This window comes from Aethina tumida, chromosome 4 (assembly GCF_024364675.1).
Source record: "Aethina tumida isolate Nest 87 chromosome 4, icAetTumi1.1, whole genome shotgun sequence".
Lineage (NCBI taxonomy): Eukaryota > Metazoa > Arthropoda > Insecta > Coleoptera > Nitidulidae > Aethina > Aethina tumida.
This window is the reverse complement of record NC_065438.1, coordinates 8,116,054-8,135,351: the sequence shown is the minus strand read 5'-3', so window position 1 is coordinate 8,135,351 and position 19,298 is coordinate 8,116,054. Positions and strand designations below refer to the sequence as shown.

The following is a 19,298-nucleotide window of genomic DNA, read 5'->3' as shown; positions in this document are numbered from 1 at the left end:
TTTGATTCAACAAAAAGGGAGAAATAATTTTGAAATTTCATATATACATCTTCTTTATTTATGTATCACATAACGTACAATCAAATATAAATACAACTAAACTAAATTATAAAAAAATCAAATCTGTATAAAAAGTTGAGCTTAAGGTATTTATTTAGTCTTATATTTAGAGGTAATTCTAGAATCGATAATTTCGGGATATAAAAGACGGCAATTTGTATAAGTGAAGGACTATGTACAAAAGGCAGTTTAAGTAGCTAGATAATGATAATAGTAAAAAACCTGGTACATAAATATAAAAAAATAGAAAGAATTAACAATTTCATTAGTCTTTTCGTTTACTAACATACGAGTATTTACAATTACACACCCTGCGCTTGTCAGGGTAAAATTGTTTATCCTAATTGTTCATGAGTATTCTAAATTAACACGCGCACACAACGTTACATCCTGCTGTTGCTTCCCTTCCACGTGACGTTGTTCCTGGGATGCATTTGTAGCGAGTTCCTGTTCCCGTAGACCTCCTCTTCGTATGCTTGGTTCACGTGTCCGTTTTCGAAGATCTCCTTAGCGGGAATGCTGCTGGCCACGCTGTTCCTGTGGTTCCTTTGCACCACGTTGTTGTTGCCGAATTCGTTTTTGGCGCCCAACGTTTGCATGTGGGACTTTCTGCGTTCCGCCATCACAGAGTTGACTCTCACTTCCAGTGCTTTCATCGTTTCGCGGCCCATAGTCATTCTTCTGCTCAACACGGGTGTACCTAACATTGAATTGAATTTGTTTAGTCATCGTGAACAAATATTTAAGTTTGTTTTTTACCTGCACCAGGGTTGGCGTTAAGTTTGGCGAATCTCTTTTTGAAGGCCACATCCAGCGTTCCGATTTGTCGTTTCTTTTGCGCCGCTCTTTCCAAGTTGTGAATCGTTTTTCGTCTTCCTATTCTGTCTGGTCCTGAGCCTGAGTCGTTCTCGTAATCACCATCGTCGATGCCTTGCAATTTTTGCAGCTGTTTGACTATCTCCACGGCCTGCCGGTCCAGCAAGGCGTTTGGAGACATCTCTTCCTTCTACAAATTTCCACAGATTGGTTGCAATTTATGTACTGGAGGTACGCAAATGATCTTACCTTTTTGTTACAACAGAAGTTCAGTTCGGTGGAAGCCAAGATGTGCGCAATGGTTCCGAATCTATGGAACAACATAGCCACGAATTGGATGACCAAAATCAAGGCGAAGAAGAACACAAACACTAAACCGATTGGCTCCAACTGTAGATATTCTTTGGAGATGTGCACCTATAAAATTACTATTAATTAATTTCTGCCTTCGTGCTCTACGTTAATTAAACATTAAATAGCATTGTTAAAATGGTTAATCTTAATTAATAACATATATACAGAATACATTTTAGAAGAGGAATGTGTTTAACGTAAACAATTGTTAAACATTAACCACAAGGTCAAGGAACACAAAACATTAAAAACTGCAGGAACTTTTCTGCATGATCAGCGAACGATATGGAGGTTGCAAAATTTAGAAGACACAATTTTGCTCATTTTGCCAAAATATAATATTGTGTAATTTGTATGATTTCAAATGCTTAATGGTCATGAAATGGTGTTAAATTTAATGAGAATGATTTTGTGTTAAACTAACTTGTCTTGTTTCTGATGAAATGAATGATTCAAAACCAAATCAATTTAGAAAAAAATAAACATGATGTTTAGTACTACTATGGTATATGAGTACCGGTGGTAAAATACAGTAAAATTAAATATATTTTATATTAAACGGATGATCTTGGATGGTGATAGGGGGAACGAAAATGGGATGGATTGTTAATGCCATTCCTCCAACATTAAAATAATGTTAAAAGTATGGTCTTGGTCAGTGTTATGGTTATTTCCGTCACATCGGGTGAGATATTCACAAGTGCATTATTTAGTTATTGTCATAGCCCTGAGTCAGTCTGAGGGTATGTGATGTGAAATGTGTCGGTGTGGTGGATGAGCCTTAACCTAAATTATAACAAAAAACATTTGTTATAAACACTTAAACCTCTGTTGCATCGGAAAGTAAATTGTTTCAAGTGTATTAATCACATAACAGTGTTGCGGTGTGGTAATGTATTTGGTTAACAATATTTTTGAACATTGAATGCAACTTCATACCACTAGCACAAAGAACAATTCAAAGTCAACAAAATTGTTAACAGAACACTACTGGAAATGGGTCCCAGCCCAATAGACACATTAGTATCCAAAATCCAGATAGAAGACACATCAAATAAGACCTTTAAATACCTCAGCGGTCTCCTCAATGTACGTAATATTAGTTCGTACTCCAAGAGGCCACTTTACGTGGATTTGATCCTTATTAAGTTGTAATAGGAACACGACTAAGACAAATAGAGCATTGAACATGAAGAACGCAAATACCGACTTATTGCGGAGTTCGATTAACTCTTTCGCAATTCTATCCTGTAAAAATGTAAAAAAAACATATTAGTAAAGCAGTGATTTGGGGCCACATGATTCCTGTCGACATCTAGAGAAAGAAAGACATGAACATAAAACCATGTGCACCCCGTTATAATTACCTCTTGTGTGCTCTCGTCATAGGTTATGTTGGTCTTTACGCCGAATGGCCACTTAATGTGCAAGTAGTCCTTTTTCAGAGTGAGTAAAAATACTATCAAAACAAACAAAGCATTCATCATAAAGAAAGCAAACACGGACTGATCGCGCAACTCCTTTAAGTCTGATGCTATACGTGCCTATAATTTTCAGAAAAACTCATTAATTTATCATCGAATGTAATCGTATGTCAGATAATTGCACAATTGATAAAACGTATCTTAATACCTTTTCCTCCTTGTTCTCGTCTATGGGGAACAAATATTTGTCCAGCAGGTCCTTCCAGAAGCTCATTTCGCTGCTGCTCAGGAATTCCACTTCACCTTTGCCAACATCAGGGTCCTCAATCCAGTAAGGATTGACCAGGTCGTCTCTCTTGTTCTGTGGAACGGTCGATGCTGCTTCGGAATCGGAATTATCGGATTCGTCTTCCATGGTTTCTTCAGTAACTGGTCCCAAATGATGGTCACCACGCGATGAAGCCGACATGCTCCTCCTCCTCGATGCGTGGCCTGTCGGGTCTACCACTCTAAAAAACAAATCAACAAGTTATTAAATCGGTTATGAATTTTAAATGGATCATACTTTTCAATGTGATCTAAACGTTTTGCCAACGCATCAAGAGTGTCACCGATGTGAATTAGTTGTGCCTTTTCATCTCCAGCCTTTTGGTGGGTGCACAGCATACATTTGAAAAGTCCAGCCAAAGAAATTTCGATGCTGCCCTCATCATCGTCGCTTGTTCCTCCGTTTTGCAGGAATCCAAGTAGGGACTTCTGCTTAGCCTTCTTTTTGGCTTCCTCAGCTTGTTTCTTCTCCTCCTCAAGTTCCTTTTTAGTTTTTTTAACTGCCACTTCTCTAGTACCCCAAGATACGACGTTCAAGTTGATGATGGAATACAAAATCAAAAGCAAGTACATAGAGGGAATGGACAACAGATAAATTATTCCGGGAACGATACACCAAAACTCTTGCGGATGCAGACATGCAGCTATAAAGAACGAACCCGTCATAGCTATCAAGAATATAGCCGAAGGCGAGCCCACACCGTCCTCACGCAACTGCAGAGCCGTACCCACTATCACAGCCATCATAATCAATGCGTAACAAGTCGAGAGAATTTGCGCCACCAGTAACTAAAAACAATTCGTCATTATTCAAAGTTGCTTTTTAATTAAATTAGTACTTACCTGTATGTTGGACTTGCAAGTGAAACAGACCAACATGAAGAAGAAAATGGGGATGATGTTGTAGTAGAAGCTAGTCCAGTTATCGATTTGGAAGGCAGCCACGAAGGCTCCCACCAACATAAGAAATATAGTGCCGGGTCCAAGAATGGTACCACCCATAAGCAAGATCTGGTATCCAATATATGGCATAGAAATATTATCGTTAATCTCGATAGTCCGTTTGGAGTCCATAAGCAAGTCCATGATGTTGGCGATGGTGGATGGTACCCAACGACGACGCTGATTGTAGAACTCGTTGAAACCTTCGGGGGCGTGAGTGTAGGCGTCTGATGCAGCTGAATATTCGACACGATAACCTCTTTGCAACAACAGTGTGCACAACCAACGATCTTCTCCCTGATCGTACTGCACGTAATGTCTGGCTTCGTCGGACCTTGTGGTGTACTTCTTCATTACGTTGTCATCCATAAGACTTTTGCCTCTGAAAAGTGAGAAACATCCAGGACTACACAATACACAGCCGATAACGTGCTCCGTAGCCTTTTGCAGCCAATGCCCAATAGCGTATTCGAACAGTTGGTACCAGACCATGGGACCTGAACCGACGGGGTGAATACGCCCACAAGCAGCTCCCAGATTTCTATTCTTTTTCATCAAATCAATAAGCAAAAGCACTGCAGAAGGTTGGAAATCAATATCTCCGTCCAAAGTAAGAAGATACGTGTTTTCTGCGATTACGGCCTTCCTGTCGACACTAATTGGCAGTTCCATGAGTCTGTGACCCAAAAGGTAGTACATGTACATGACCTGCGACCATCTCTTTCTGTGCCTAATCTTCATCTTGTCTTTTAAATGAGCAATCATCTTAGTTTTGCCTGGCAGAGTCCAAATCAAACGACCTCCGTAAGGGGTTGGTATTTTCTTTGGTGGCCTCACTCTTATGTGAGTTTGATGAACGTCTGATGCAGCTTCGTCGATTGTTGAAACTAGAAGCTTCACGAAACGATTCACTTGAGTATCGTCGTCATTGTGGTCAGAAATTTCGAAAGCGTCATCGAAGAAAATGTGCGCTGAAATTAAAACAATTAAACTAAATCATTAAAAAACTACTGCAACTTACTTTCGAATTCGTAGTAATCAGGATCGACAACACGGAGATATTTCTGTGCCACCCTTCTGGCGGATTGATCTTCGTCTAACCTCAAAATAGACTTCAAGAACTCTATCATCTCTTCCTTATTTTCGTGCCACATGGTAGCGCAGGCATAAATTCTGGTGATGTTGTCTGAACTCTTGATGGTCTTCGGTGATGATCCGTCGGTGTGATTCGAAATCGTTTCGTAATACTCATCAGCCTTCTCTTTTTGGATTTCATCCAGATCTTCAGTTTTAACGTCAGCTTCGTCGTCTCTTCTCCTGTTCAACCCCAAACTCTGATCAATTAAGAGGCCTTCGTACATTGGAGTGACAAACAATTTCTCAGTTCTGGCCAGACGTTCGCATTTCGGCGTCCAAATATGCAGGGTGACCCACGTTTGTGACAAAAGCCACAACAACCAAATCCACACGTGTTGATGCGAAATGAAGTCATTCAAGAATGAACTAGCGGGACTTTCGAAGAACAAGTATGACGGTATGGTGTCATGGAAGATGCACGGGTCTCCATTCCTTAGTCCACAAGCGGCAATCATCAAAGAAATAGTGATGGGGATGGTCAGATTTACCGGGAAAGCATAAGAGAATCCTTGGATCATAATTTTGCAAGCGAACTTGCCGAAGATGTAGGCGAAGTATGAGCCCAGCACGTTAATCATCAGGACGTATATGGCAGTCATATCGTTAGCTGGTATGATGGTGTCGTCCCCTGTTGGGATGATTTCAGAAACGTCCGTCAGGGCGGTCCCTCCTAATGTTGGTTTGATTTCCAAGACTGTGATTGTATGTGCCCCGAAACCTTCTGAGAATTCGCTGAAGAAGAAGCCAACTTCGCCTTCTTTAATCAAAATTATGAAAAGGATTGCGAGGAAGAAGCACAGGATTTTCCAGATGGAGATGAACATGTAGGTGAAATATCTGGTGTCGTCGAATTTGTCCTTGATGCGTCCAAGTTTTTTCATAAATGGTAGGGGGGAATGTTTGGAGATGTAGTTCTCCCACCACCCGAGAGAGACTAGAAATATTGCGATCGGTATAATCCATAGATCAGGTCGGTTCTCAACAATGGGCCATACTATGAAACCTGTTGCTTGAGCTGCGATGGCGATGAGATCTATTATTACTTTAATAAACCGTTGCGACTCCTTGTTGTTCCTTGATAAGAGCCCCAGAACGGCAGGTACGAAACAAAGGCAGTTGGTCAACATTGCTCCTTTCACCACATCAATATCTGGCAGTATGTGGAAGATCAGAAGGGCTAAACCGATGGTGTGACCAGTCTCAACAAGAAATATCACAAGGAAGTGGGCGAAGAGGGGCCTTTTCGATGACTTGAAGTAACACATCCTGGTGGACCTAAACAGCACTCCAAGTTGTGGTATCGCGAAGGCGAACAAAAGGCACCACATGTACGCCACTCTTTCCGTTGATGGTAATTTCACTATAAATTGTTTATCTCTACCTAATTCTCTGTTGCAATACGCCACCACTTTGTCAGGTTTCAACTGCGACGTCATGAAGAACAAAGTGCCCTTTGACACAATGCCGGATGCAAGGACTATCACAAACGTTAATAGATATGCTATTACTTTTAGTATTTTTACAGTAATTTCTAAGCATTTTTGGTTTGCCATAGACCCAGACACCTCCTTGATGGGAGGGTCTCGGAAGACGTCCCATCCTTTCGTCTCCTGAACCGTCCTCGTACTGAAACAAAGAAGAAAAAGTTAAGACTTAAGGAGGAAGTGTTGGGTAATAATGTAATTGACAAAAACTAGTCTTTGTTACGAGTATTGCACAAACATATTTAGACATATTTTGAAATGTTTTATATATTGTTCGTGGTTCCTGAGTTATTTGTAATAATCGTGTCTTAATGTCACATTTACAACAATGTTGAGAAAATGAAACAGTTCTCACAACCGATTCTAATAATACATTAATGTTTCATCTAATATTTATGGGTCCTGAAGACCACACACTGCTGCAGAACCTAATTAACAATAAAATAAAGTAGCAGCCCAATGAATCAACCTTTAGTGCAATAACAGACCTATATTTCATCGGGGTTTAATTTAATCGCCATTATTGGACTTGAAAATCCGTTGCGAGGGTAGCGAACTGGATTCCACAAGGTGAGCTGTTGAACCCGTCGTGATTCACCAGGTCCGGTATTCCCGACGCACGACAAGGTGTTTTGGTATTTTGGCAATTTCGAATGTGTGATTGGATTATTTGTTTTTGTTCAGAGTAAATTAAATTCTTTATGTTCGTTGCCTCCTTCGAATTGTTTTGGTTATTTAGTTATACAATTAACTTTTGTTATTCTATTTTTAAGATGACTTTACAGTAGGTAAAGAAGGTGACCATTACATTGTTAATAATAGCAATATTTGCAAACCAACTAATATGTGTTTCAAACCCAAAATTACCGTAGATAATCAGAATGAATATTCAAATTGCTGAGATCGTATCTGAATCGACATTAAACAGTTTTTAACTATTTTCATTGAGGACAAAGCCGTGACTTAATTTTTCATTTAGAAAAATTAAACATAAACAAACATAAATTCGCTACCAGTTCTCAGTAATTAAAACCAAACGTGTGTATTTTTTACCAGGTAGATTACATTGTGTACAAACAGTATCACATTTAATTGTTTGGAATAATTGTCGGGCGTAAAACGCTCAAGGTCCTGAAACGTTTATTTCAGGATTCTTGAACAACGTGCAATAATTATTGGCCGTGGATAAATTGTATCCGTTTCGGATAAAAATCTCCTTCTCGGACACTTTCACCGAATTTATGACGCCATAAAAGTTAAACGTGCACATAAAAATCCATGTTAATTGAAAAAGAATTGTTAGAACAAGGCAATTTGCTTAGGTAACCCGAAAATGAGCGTTGATAAAGCGGAGACGGCCGCAGAAAACGAACCGGTTAGGCGAAAAAATGAAATAAACAAGGGTTAAATAATAAACAGCGAAATCACTCAGTTGGACATGGAGGATCAATGGACTGCGAAAGCACAAGTCACCTTAATCTGTAAATTAATTTTGTTCTTGGAAAGACGGTGGGACCTTGTTTAATAGGGTTGTGTGTGCAGACTGCTTTGCTGATGTGTTAACATAACTTATGCGCAATTTATATTTTTTTATTGTTATTAGCAGATCGTGTGTTAGTTAAGTTTCGTAGTCAAGTACGAATGAATAAAAATTTTATAATAAGTTTTTTAAAGAACGTTATATAACGCTGACATTTGCGAGGAGATTTTAATAGATGCAAGAAATGGTACCGTAAAGGTTGCTTTAGAAAAATGTCTTTGAGTATGATTATTTAATGTTCATAGTTTCGACATAGTGACTGTAAATTTAATATAATATATAATATACGATTTTTATGTCAATTTTTTGTTAATTTAAAAGTTTAAAAAATTAATAGCGTAATAAATTTTAAAAATTAAAACAATTTTAAAAGCATAGTTTATTTTTTATGATACATAAACTTTATTTGCACAAAGTAAATTAAAAATTAACTTTTATTCTGTTTACATTCGAAAGTAATTAACGTGGAAATATGTACGAAGTTTCTAATTACGAATGTAAATGTAATTGTCTTTATATGGTCTATATGGAAGTGAATTAAATGTTATGTCAATAGGTAATTTTATACCATGAATAAGGAAACACATTATTGGGTAGTTCCTGACCATTGTAATTGCCCACAATACAAAAGCGAAACATCCCAGTATTTAAACAATGCAAATTAGTTTGTTGCAACAATTAATGGTTTTAATTATCTTCGTCTGTAAAAACATATTTATGTTTAACCCAATATAATCGAAACCAAAATACCAATAACAACAAATCTGATGGCTTTTCATGGATGAGAAGACCAATTAATGAAAGGCATAACCTAAGTACACTAAACCTACTGTGAAGCATGCAGGAGGAGGTATTATGGTTTGGAGATGTTTTTCTTGGTTTGGCAAGGAGGAGCACCTGAAATGTCTTAGCCAGCACAAAATCCAGACGTCAATCCAACTGAAAATCTTTGAGATGAAATTGATTGGAAAAGCCATACAAACAGACTGTCTAATTTGAATAAACTCTACGAAGAAGTTCAGTGGACAGAAATATTGAACGTTTATTTTGAAATTAATGAATGAGTTTACTAAATAAGGGTAAATGTACGTAAGGTTGATTTATTTTATAGTTGACCCTTGAATTTTTTTCAATTATTAAGAAATATCTAACTAAACCCACTAATAAACAATTATATTTTTTGAGTAATCAAGTTGTTCATAATTTACGCCCTGTTCTTTCGACCACAATTCATTTGAAAACCTTTGGGATGAAATTGATTGGAAAAGCAATACAAAGAGACTGTCGAATTTGAATGAACTCTACGAAGAAGTTCAAAATCAGTGGACAGAAATATTGAACGATTATTTTGAAATCAATGAATGAGTTTAATAAATAAGGGTAAATGTACGTAATGTTGATTTATTTTATAGTTGACCCTTGAATTTTTTTTCAAATATTAATAAATATTTAACTAAACCCACTAATAAACAATTATATTGTTTGAGTAATCAAGTTGTTCATAATTTACACCCTGTTCCTTCTACCTCAATTCATTTGAAAGCCTTTGGGATGAAATTGATTGGAAAAATCATACAAAGAGACTGTTGAATTTGAATAAACTCTACGAAAAAGTTCAGAATCAGTGGACAGAAATATTGAACGATTATTTTGAAATCAATGAATGAGTTTACTAAATAAGGGTAAATGTACGTAAGGTTGATTTATTTTATAGTTGACCCTTGAATTTTTTCCAAATATTAATAAATATCTAACTAAACCCACTAATAAACAATTATATCGTTTGAGTAATCAAGTTGTTCATAATTTTCACCCTGTTCTTTCGACTGTTTTAATGCATTCGTACATTTCTCGGTAGAAATAATCGAAAATTATTCGTCTGCATTAAAACCCACTAAATTATTGGTAATGATAGAAATCTGAACGCTGGAAGAATTTAAATTTCTTCAGATCTGACCTTCATCCAGTCAGTGTCACGTTTTGTGTGAGATTAACATACACTATTCAAATTCCAGTAAATTAATCAAATGTAAAGGACAAAGTAAGTGGTGTTAAACACGCCCGAATTTGTAATACAATTTACAACACAATCTAGATTAGTAGTAAAATGGGAGTGAACAATATAAGTATAATTGTGGGTGTAAATTGGACCGTTGCTAAAGCCGCACTTCAAAAAGGCCAGACAATGAGTTTTTAGATTGTAAAACCGGGCAACAACAACGGAGTACTTTTACTTCACTTTGTTCATGATAAGCTTTAATATGAATCAGTTATGTTGGCTATTGATATTTAACGTCAAGGTGACTTTCGTTTTCAGCCTAAATTGTGGCTTTTGTCGGTTCCGATGAAAATGCCGGGCCGGGACGATTTTCAACAGGAAGTTGTTCACCACGGTGCTCCGTAAAACTTCAGTCGGGTTCAATGTTTCGACGACAAAGAAGATCTTGGCCTACAAATGTTCGAAAGGGCACGTTCACATTCTTGCGCACCGTTGACAAGTCACTTGGCAGATGATACTAATTTATTGCGCCATTGCAACAGATACGTTTTTATTTTATGTGTCGGCCGATAAAATATGGAAAGACTTGAACTCAATTAAGGAGTTGTTTCAATAAAACCATTATCGGCTAGATTTTTAATGCGGTGCAACGGCTGCCTATTTACATATAAAGGATAATTAGGTGGAAATAGCGTTACGTGTGATTTTTAAATACGAATCTGATTCGGTGAAAGTTGAATTCAACACGCCAAACCAATTTTAAGTAAATATATTTTTGTTATTATTTGTTAATTTAGAATGATTGGTAAATTTGGTTAAGAAATACCTTACTGACATTTACAAGGATGTGTTAAAATTAAACTAAAAAATATTATATACATACTAATAAATTATTTATGAAAGTACACGGTTTTGAATTAATCTTTGTTGTGAATATTAACATTGAAAATTATAAATTGTGGTCCTCGTTTTGACTCATGGTATACAAGGATGCTGGATGGGTGGGACCACATCTAAAAATATTTATACAGATTGTCGGTATTAGCGGGTGGTTTTCTATAAATACATTTTTTGTGGACTTTTATTTTTTATCTTTACCTACAAATAAATGTTTTTTATCTTACATATATTTAGTAAAGTTTTGTTGTGAATATTAACATTGAAATTGTGGTCTTTGTTTTGTCTGGTGGTGATGGTGTACAAGAATGCAGAGTTGGACCACATCGAAAAATATGTATACAGTGTGTCGGTGCCAGTGGGTGGTTTTCTATAAATATATTTTTTGTAGTCTTCTATGATTTGAAAGTATCTATTTTTTATCTTTACCTACAAATAAATATTTTTTTTCTTACATATATTTAGTAAATTATAAGGTTGTTTATATATTTTTTGTTTTATTAAATATATTGCACATTTGATTCTTTTTTTAATTATGCGAATATTTAATGCCATTTTATAAACTATGAAAATTAATATACAGAACTAGTACACATTATTATTGCATATAATTAGGCAATTTTATTTAAAAAAATATATTATATTCTTTATACAATTATTCATTTTGTACCTAAATCTAAATAATTACTACTTATGATAGACTAAATCTTAATAATTTATGAAAGTACAGTGTTTTATATTAATTTTTGTTGTGAATATTAACATTGAAATTGTGGTCTTCGTTTTGTCTCATGGTATACAAGAATGCAGAGTTGGACCACATCTAAAAATATGTATACAGTTTGTCGGTATTAGTGGGTGATTCTCTGTAAATACATTTTTTGTAGACTTATATTATTTGAAAGTATCTATTTTTTATCTTTACCTACAAATAAATGTTTTTTATCTTACATATATTTAGTAAATTATAAGGTTGTTTATATATTTTTTGTTATATTTAAATATATTGCACATTTTGATTCTTTTTTTAATTTTGTCAGTATTTAATGCCATTTTGTAAACTATGAAAATTAATATACAGTGGTGGCCAGAGAACTAGTACACATTATTATTGGATGTTAATTAGGCAGTTTTATTTAAAAAATGTATTATATTCTTTATACAATTATTCATTTTGTACCTAAATCTAAATAATTACTACTTATGATAGACTAAATCTTAATAATTTATGAGAGTACAGTGTTTTGTATTAATTTTTGTTGTGAATATTAACATTGAAATTGTGGCCCTCGTTTTATCTCATGGTGTACAAGAATGCAGAGTTGGACCACATCTAAAAATATGTATACAGTTTGTCGGTATTAGTGAGTGGTTTTCTATAAATACATTTTTTTAAACTTCTATGATTTGAAAGTATCTATTTTTTATCTTTACCTACAAATAAATGTTTTTATCTTACATATTTTTATATATTGCACATTTTAACTTTTTTATATTTCGTTTAATGATTCTTCGAATTTATATGTCTATAAAACGAGTTTGTTTTTTGGAATTACCCTAATTTTTAAAAATCGTCACTAATATTTACATCATGTTAATTATTATTTTCTTCTTATTTTTTTTGGAATTGTTTTTTTCCCCTTGTGATCATTGCCAGAAAATGTAAATATATTTGAAGATGCTATTTCTCTAATCACTACTGTATGCCTCACAATTTTTTTAATAATTACAAAAATTAGTAAGGATAGGGCGATGATTAATTAGTTTATAATCTTAAACAAATCTAAAAGTAATCTGTCCTGACTAATGTTAAACTAATTCGACATTTTGATTAAATTATAACAGCATTGACTTTCGTGAATATTTTTGTATGAAGAAAGAAAGGAAATATAACAATCACCAAGTCTAACTTTTACTATCTGATAAAAAATTATTGTCAAATACTTTTACTTTTAAATTAAATATATTTATCTCAAATTTTAACACCGAATACCATTTATCATAAATTTCTACTAATGATTATTTTAAAGTTAATGGACTGAAAGTGTCTAAATCTGTACAATTATTGTAAATTAAGATATTGGAACAACAATTAATCACCTTAATTGGAGGACTACATTTAAGCGCGGCTGAAACATTTAGGAAAAGGTACAAAATACAAAAAGCCCGAACCATATGATTATCTATGACTCAATCGTTCCGACTATAAGTGGTAGTTTAAAGTTATTGCCGAGCGATTTGCGTGAAGAATAGGAACAATAAGACAAGAAAATAACAATCACAAATCGAGGACAAGAAATTCTTCGCATCATAACCGCAATAAAATGGTTCTAGTGACGCGCGTAGGGTTTTAGAACAATAGACCGGTGAGTTACAATCAGCATCCAGCTAAAATATATCTCCCGTTCGTAACCGACAAAGTCCGTCCTGTATTACATCCATACAAACGTTATCGTCTTGTTTTAATAACAGCACAACGCGAACATGATACTTATGCCGTTCTGTTTCGTAAATCTCGCGTGCGTGGGCGTGCCTGTGTGTGTGCAACTCCGTTGTCAATGTTTCTCCGTTTCTGGATCCGGATCGTGGACGGTGACCTTAGAAGAAAGGGAGTGGACCAATTTGTCCTTGGGTTTATGAGAAATGACCGTCGGATAATGAAACGTCAACACCCGCTCAACTCTGGAAGCTTATCTAAATCGAGATCGAATGGGGAAAATGTTACGATCTAGTTAATGGGTGTTCTACTTGGTAATTAATTATTTTTCGGGTTTTCGGGGTGCAGTAACTCATAAAAATATACGGCTGAATATTAATTTAATCTTTTTTTGTGGTACCAAGAATGGTACTACGCTTGGTACTAATTATAATTATTAATTTCAGTCATAAAATGTAATTAACCGAAAATTTTAAGTCGACATCGTTAAAATTTATTGATTAGTTAATTAAGTCTAGGATGCAAAAAAGATTGATGCAATGCTCGTTTCAAATGTCATAACATTTACTTAATATACTCAACGCTATTCGTAACGTTCGTTCAATTATTCGCTTGTGAAATAATTGGATTAAGGTTACTACGAAAGGATGCAAAGGAAATTTTAGTCTTATTATCGATTTATTATGGTAATTGAAAGTGTTATAGCAGGAAGAACAAAATAATTACATTACAATAATGTAACAAAATTAGTAAATATAATTTTAAATTTTAAATCCAAAGACTCTTAAGAATTTTTCAGTTTTGATCAATTTTCAGTTATCCAAATTTATTTTACATATAAAAAAAATCAATTATAATTAATATTTAACATTTGTTTAACATTTTACTTTCATTTTTATACTGACAAATATTTTAGAAGGTATATTTTACTTTTATTTAAATACAAAACAATATTAAACACTTGTTCATTTTTTAATTAATGGTGAAACATTTTTAAAATCTTACCAAATTTCTAAATATATCTTTGAATTTTAAATGTTTACAAAAGATTCTTTAAGAATATTTTAGTTTTGCTCAATTTTCAGTTATCCAAATTTATTTTACATATAAAAAAATCAATTAGAATTAATATATAACAGTTGTTTAACATTTTACATTAATTTTTATACTGACAAATATTTTAAAGGTATTTTTTACTTTTATTTAAATACAAAATAACACTTGTTCACTTTTTAATTAATGGTGAAATATTTTTAAAATCTTACCAAATTTCTAAATATATTTTAAATCCATACAAAAGATTCTTTAAGAAATTTTTCAGTTTTGCTTAATTTTTCTACTAAGAAATTATATAAATTTTGATCTTTGAATTTTAAATCCCTATAGAAGATTCTTTAAGAATTTTTCAGTTTTGCTTAATTATTCAACTAAGAAATTATACAAATTTTTTCTACATATCCAAAGGATCAATTAGAATTAATATTTAATATTTGTTTAACATTTTGCATTAATTTTTATAGTAACAAATATTTTAAAGGTATTTTTAATTTTTATTTAAATACAAAATAATATTTAATACTTGTTGACTTTTTAATTAATGGTGAACTATTTTTAAAATCATTTGAATTTTAAATCCCTACAAAAGATTCTTTAAGAATTTTTCAGTTTTGCTTAATTTTTTAACTAAGAAATTATACAAATTTGTTCTACATATCAAAGGATTAATTAGAATTAATATTAAACATTTGTTTAACATTTTACATTAATTTTTATACTAACAAATATTTTTAAAGGTATTTTTAACTTTTATTTAGATACAAAATAATATTTAACACTTATTCACTTTTTAATTAATGGTGAAACATTTTTAAAATCTTTCCAAATTTCAAACCAAATTTCTAAATGTATCTTTAAATTTTAAATCCCTACAAAAGATTGTTTAAGAATTTTTCAGTTTTGCTTAATTTTTCAACTAAGAAATTATACAAATTTGTTCTACATATCAAAGGATCAATTAGAATTAATATTTAATATTTGTTTAACATTTTGCATTAATTTTTATAGTAACAAATATTTTAAAGGTATTTTTAACTTTTATTTAAATACAAAATAATATTTAATACTTGTTGACTTATTAATTAATGGTGAACTATTTTTAAAATCATTTGAATTTTAAATCCCTGCAAAAGATTCTTTAAGAATTTTTCAGTTTTGCTTAATTTTTTAACTAAGAAATTATACAAATTTTTGTACATATCAAAAGATCAATTAGAATTAATATTTAATATTTGTTTAACATTTTACATTAATTTTTATACTAATAAATATTTTTAAAGCTATTTTTAACTTTTATTTAAATACAAAATGATATTTAATACTTGTTCATTTTTTAATTAATGGTGAAATATTTTTAAAATCTTACCAAATTTCTAAATATATCTTTGAATTTTAAATCCCTACAAAAGATTCTTTAAGAATTTTTTCAGTTTTGATTAATTTTTCAACTAAGAAATTATACAAATTTATTGTATACATTAAAGGACTAAAAAGAATAAATATTTAACATTTGTTTAATATTTTTCATTAATTTTTATCTTGACAAATAGTTTTGTAACTTTTTTTTACTTTTGTCAAGATAAAAAATTGTTAAATATTAATTCTAATTGATTCTTTAATATGTGGAACAAATTTCGATAATTTACGTAGTTGAAAAATTGAGCAAAATTGAAAGATTCTTTGGGAGGTTTTAAAAATAACAAAATTTTATTTAGGAAATTTATGCTTTTCAATAATTTTTCATCCTTGATTAAAAAGTGAACAAGTGTTAAATTTTATTTTGTATTTAAATAAGAGTGAAGAGTACCTTTAAGAATATGTGTCAGATAAAAATTTAATGTAAAATATTAAATATTTATTTTAATTTATCCTTTATTGATGCTTAAGAAGTTTTGTTACCCATTAAAGAGTGAAACAGATTTAAATTCTATTACAAATCTAAACAATGATAAAAGTTTAAAGTAAAATGTCAAATATTTATTCTAATTGAAATTTGAATATTATTAAAATGTTCGTTATAACTACTTTTAAGATTTATAGTGCCAACATATATTTAGACATTTAGATGAAGCAAAACAAATATCAAAATATTTATCTTAACGAAAATTTTAGCATAATACAAAAAAACTCGAAGAATCGCATTGACTCCCGCAAATGTCAACGTATTTTCTAAAAGATCTCGTTCTTGTGCAGCAGACAACGTAATCTGCCAGTTTAAGCAGCCTCAAATATTCGTACTCGGCCGAGTCTTGGCATATTGAATGTCGAGCGGTTGCAGTCGTCGTTTTCACATCCGCGTACACAGTTTCTTGTTATCCTTGGCATTTCACTTTTAATTAGGTATTCCAAAATTGTGGCCATTTCGACTGACAACTCATCGTCGAGTTTATTCATCACACCGGGGGAATTTATTTTGTACTGTAAAGGTTCTTTTAACTGTTCCATTTCCCAGTCGTCACAATTATTAATTTGATGATGGAATTCTTGCATGTACTTCGTTATTACTTTTGGTTTTTCTATTGCGTCACGTGGTTAATCTGTTGGTGCGAGTGAAACGGTGATTACCGACGATTTGACGGAGGTAATTTCTGTTTTGGTCTGTAATTTGAGGGATTAATTGAGCTTAGGATGTGCGTTATTGTGTGGTATAATTTTTCTACGTTGATTCCTTCACTGTTTATTATATTACTATTATTAGTTAATTATACGTAAATTAACTATAAGCTCATATGCACAGAACATTTTTACGGTTGTTTATGTTGTAATTAGAGTTTTATGGTGTTTTAGATTCTTTAAATACTCGTGTATATCTATTTTTATTTAAATAGTTTCTTTGTGATATGAAAAGAGAAAATAATGTGCTAATATCAAATACTAATAACCTCATTGAATCACCTGCTAATAAGTTGTTTCATTGTCACTTAGGAAACCCGATTGTAAAACCCATCATTAGTCAGAGGAGAGATTCACTTTCCGCAAAAATTACTTCATTCTATTAAATTCCGTCATCTTCCAATCGACCCCCAAATAATTAGGTTAATGCAACATATTAAAAAATAAATCGGCTTCGGCATTTAAATAAGAAAGGTCATCGACAATGTTTATGTAGTTGGGCAGTAGCTGAGAATGTTCACCACAAAATCACATTGTATGTAGATTTCGTGTTGCCACGATAATGTTTAAGGATTCTAAACAACGAGTAATAACCGATCTACGGTAAATGCATGTTAAGTAATTGACGAGTGTACAGTTAAACTATAAAATAAATATAGTAGCCGTCTTAGTCGTCTTTTTTATTCAGTCATCAACAATTGATTATTTATCGTAAAGGGTTGCGTCGTTTAATAGAGTGTTACCGATGTAGGAAATAAATTTTACATCCTGTTTTACACGCAATTATTGTATAATAAAATTGTTTACTCAAATAGCAAACCACAAATATTACACATATTATGCTGTTGTTCCATAATCTAGTTTCGTGTTACTAATTAGTGTTTTTATGGTTTATTTATGTGTGAAGAAATAAAATATTCAATTTGTTTTTATTTAAAGATATTTTCTCCTTTAATAAAGAACCAATTCCGATGTAATTATTTCGTTCTTCCTGGTTATAACACCTTCAATCACCGTAAAAAATTTAATATGTGAATCAAATTTGCTTAATTTCCTAGTTTTGAACAACATTGAAAAATTATTAAATTATTAGGATCAATCAGAATTAATATTTATTATTTGTTTAACATTTTACATTAATTTTTATGCTAACAAATATTTTATAGGTATTTTTATCATTGATTTAAATACAAAATAATATTTAATACTTGTGCACTTTTTAATTAATGGTAAAACTTTTAAAATCTTACCAAATTTCTAAATATATCTTTGAATTTTAAATCCTTACAAAAGATTCTTTAAGAATATATATATATATATATATATATATATATATATATATATATATATTGAAAATGTGCTTTGTTGGCGCCCAACGTAAAAATTATGTTTGAATTTCGATGTACAAATGATCATATTTTTTTACAAATATACTAAAATATGTTTTTCTGGTGTGCTTCAGTTTTTCTCAAATTTTCAAAATTATCCAAATTTGATACACATATTTAATATGAGTTATAATATTTTTAACATTTGTTTAATATTTTACATTAGTTTTTATATTGACAAATATTTTTGAAGGTATTTTTTAAATACAAAATAATATTTAACGCTTGTTCACTTTTTAGAATATAGTGAAAAATTATTAAAATCTAACAAAATTACTAAATATTTTTTTGAATTTTAAATATTTACAAAGATTCTTTCATTTTTTTTTCAGTTTTTCTCAATTTTTCAACCATGAAATTATACATATTTGTTTAACATTTTACATTAATTTTTATCTTGACCAATATTTTTATAGATATTTTTTATTTTTGTTTAAATATAAAATAATATTTAACACTTGTTCACTTTTTAACAAAGTTAACATAATTTCTAAATATATTTTTGAATTTTAAATTCTTACAAAGATTCTTTCAAATTTTTTCAGTTTTGCTCAATTTTTCAACTATGAGATTATCCAAATTTGTTTCACATATTAAAGAGTCAATTAGAATAAATAACATTTGTTTAACATTTTACATTAATTTTTATCTTGACAAAGTATTTTTTACATTCGTTTAAAATATAAAATAATATTTACCACTTGCACACTTTTTAATAAATGGTGAATAATTATTAAAATCTAACAATATTCCTAAATATATTTTTGAATTTTACATACTTACAAAGATTCTTTCAAAATTTTTCAGTTTTGCTCAATTTTTCA

At 31.6% G+C, this 19,298-nt stretch overlaps 1 protein-coding gene across 1 annotated transcript in view; it reads right to left on the bottom strand.

Moving 5' to 3' along the window:
- Positions 1-35: 35 nt before the first annotated feature.
- Positions 36-19,298, bottom strand: part of LOC109602388 (chitin synthase chs-2) — a 53,555-nt gene continuing 34,292 nt past the window's right edge. Inside the window, exons 3-10 of the mRNA XM_049966630.1 lie at positions 4,945-6,686; positions 3,825-4,894; positions 3,220-3,770; positions 2,863-3,163; positions 2,598-2,774; positions 1,126-1,293; positions 820-1,066; positions 36-760 (exon numbers count right to left, since the gene is read on the bottom strand). Of these exons, the coding sequence (XP_049822587.1) occupies positions 444-760; positions 820-1,066; positions 1,126-1,293; positions 2,598-2,774; positions 2,863-3,163; positions 3,220-3,770; positions 3,825-4,894; positions 4,945-6,686 (4,573 nt within the window). The 3' untranslated portion in view covers positions 36-443. The remainder of the gene's footprint in view (positions 761-819; positions 1,067-1,125; positions 1,294-2,597; positions 2,775-2,862; positions 3,164-3,219; positions 3,771-3,824; positions 4,895-4,944; positions 6,687-19,298) is intronic.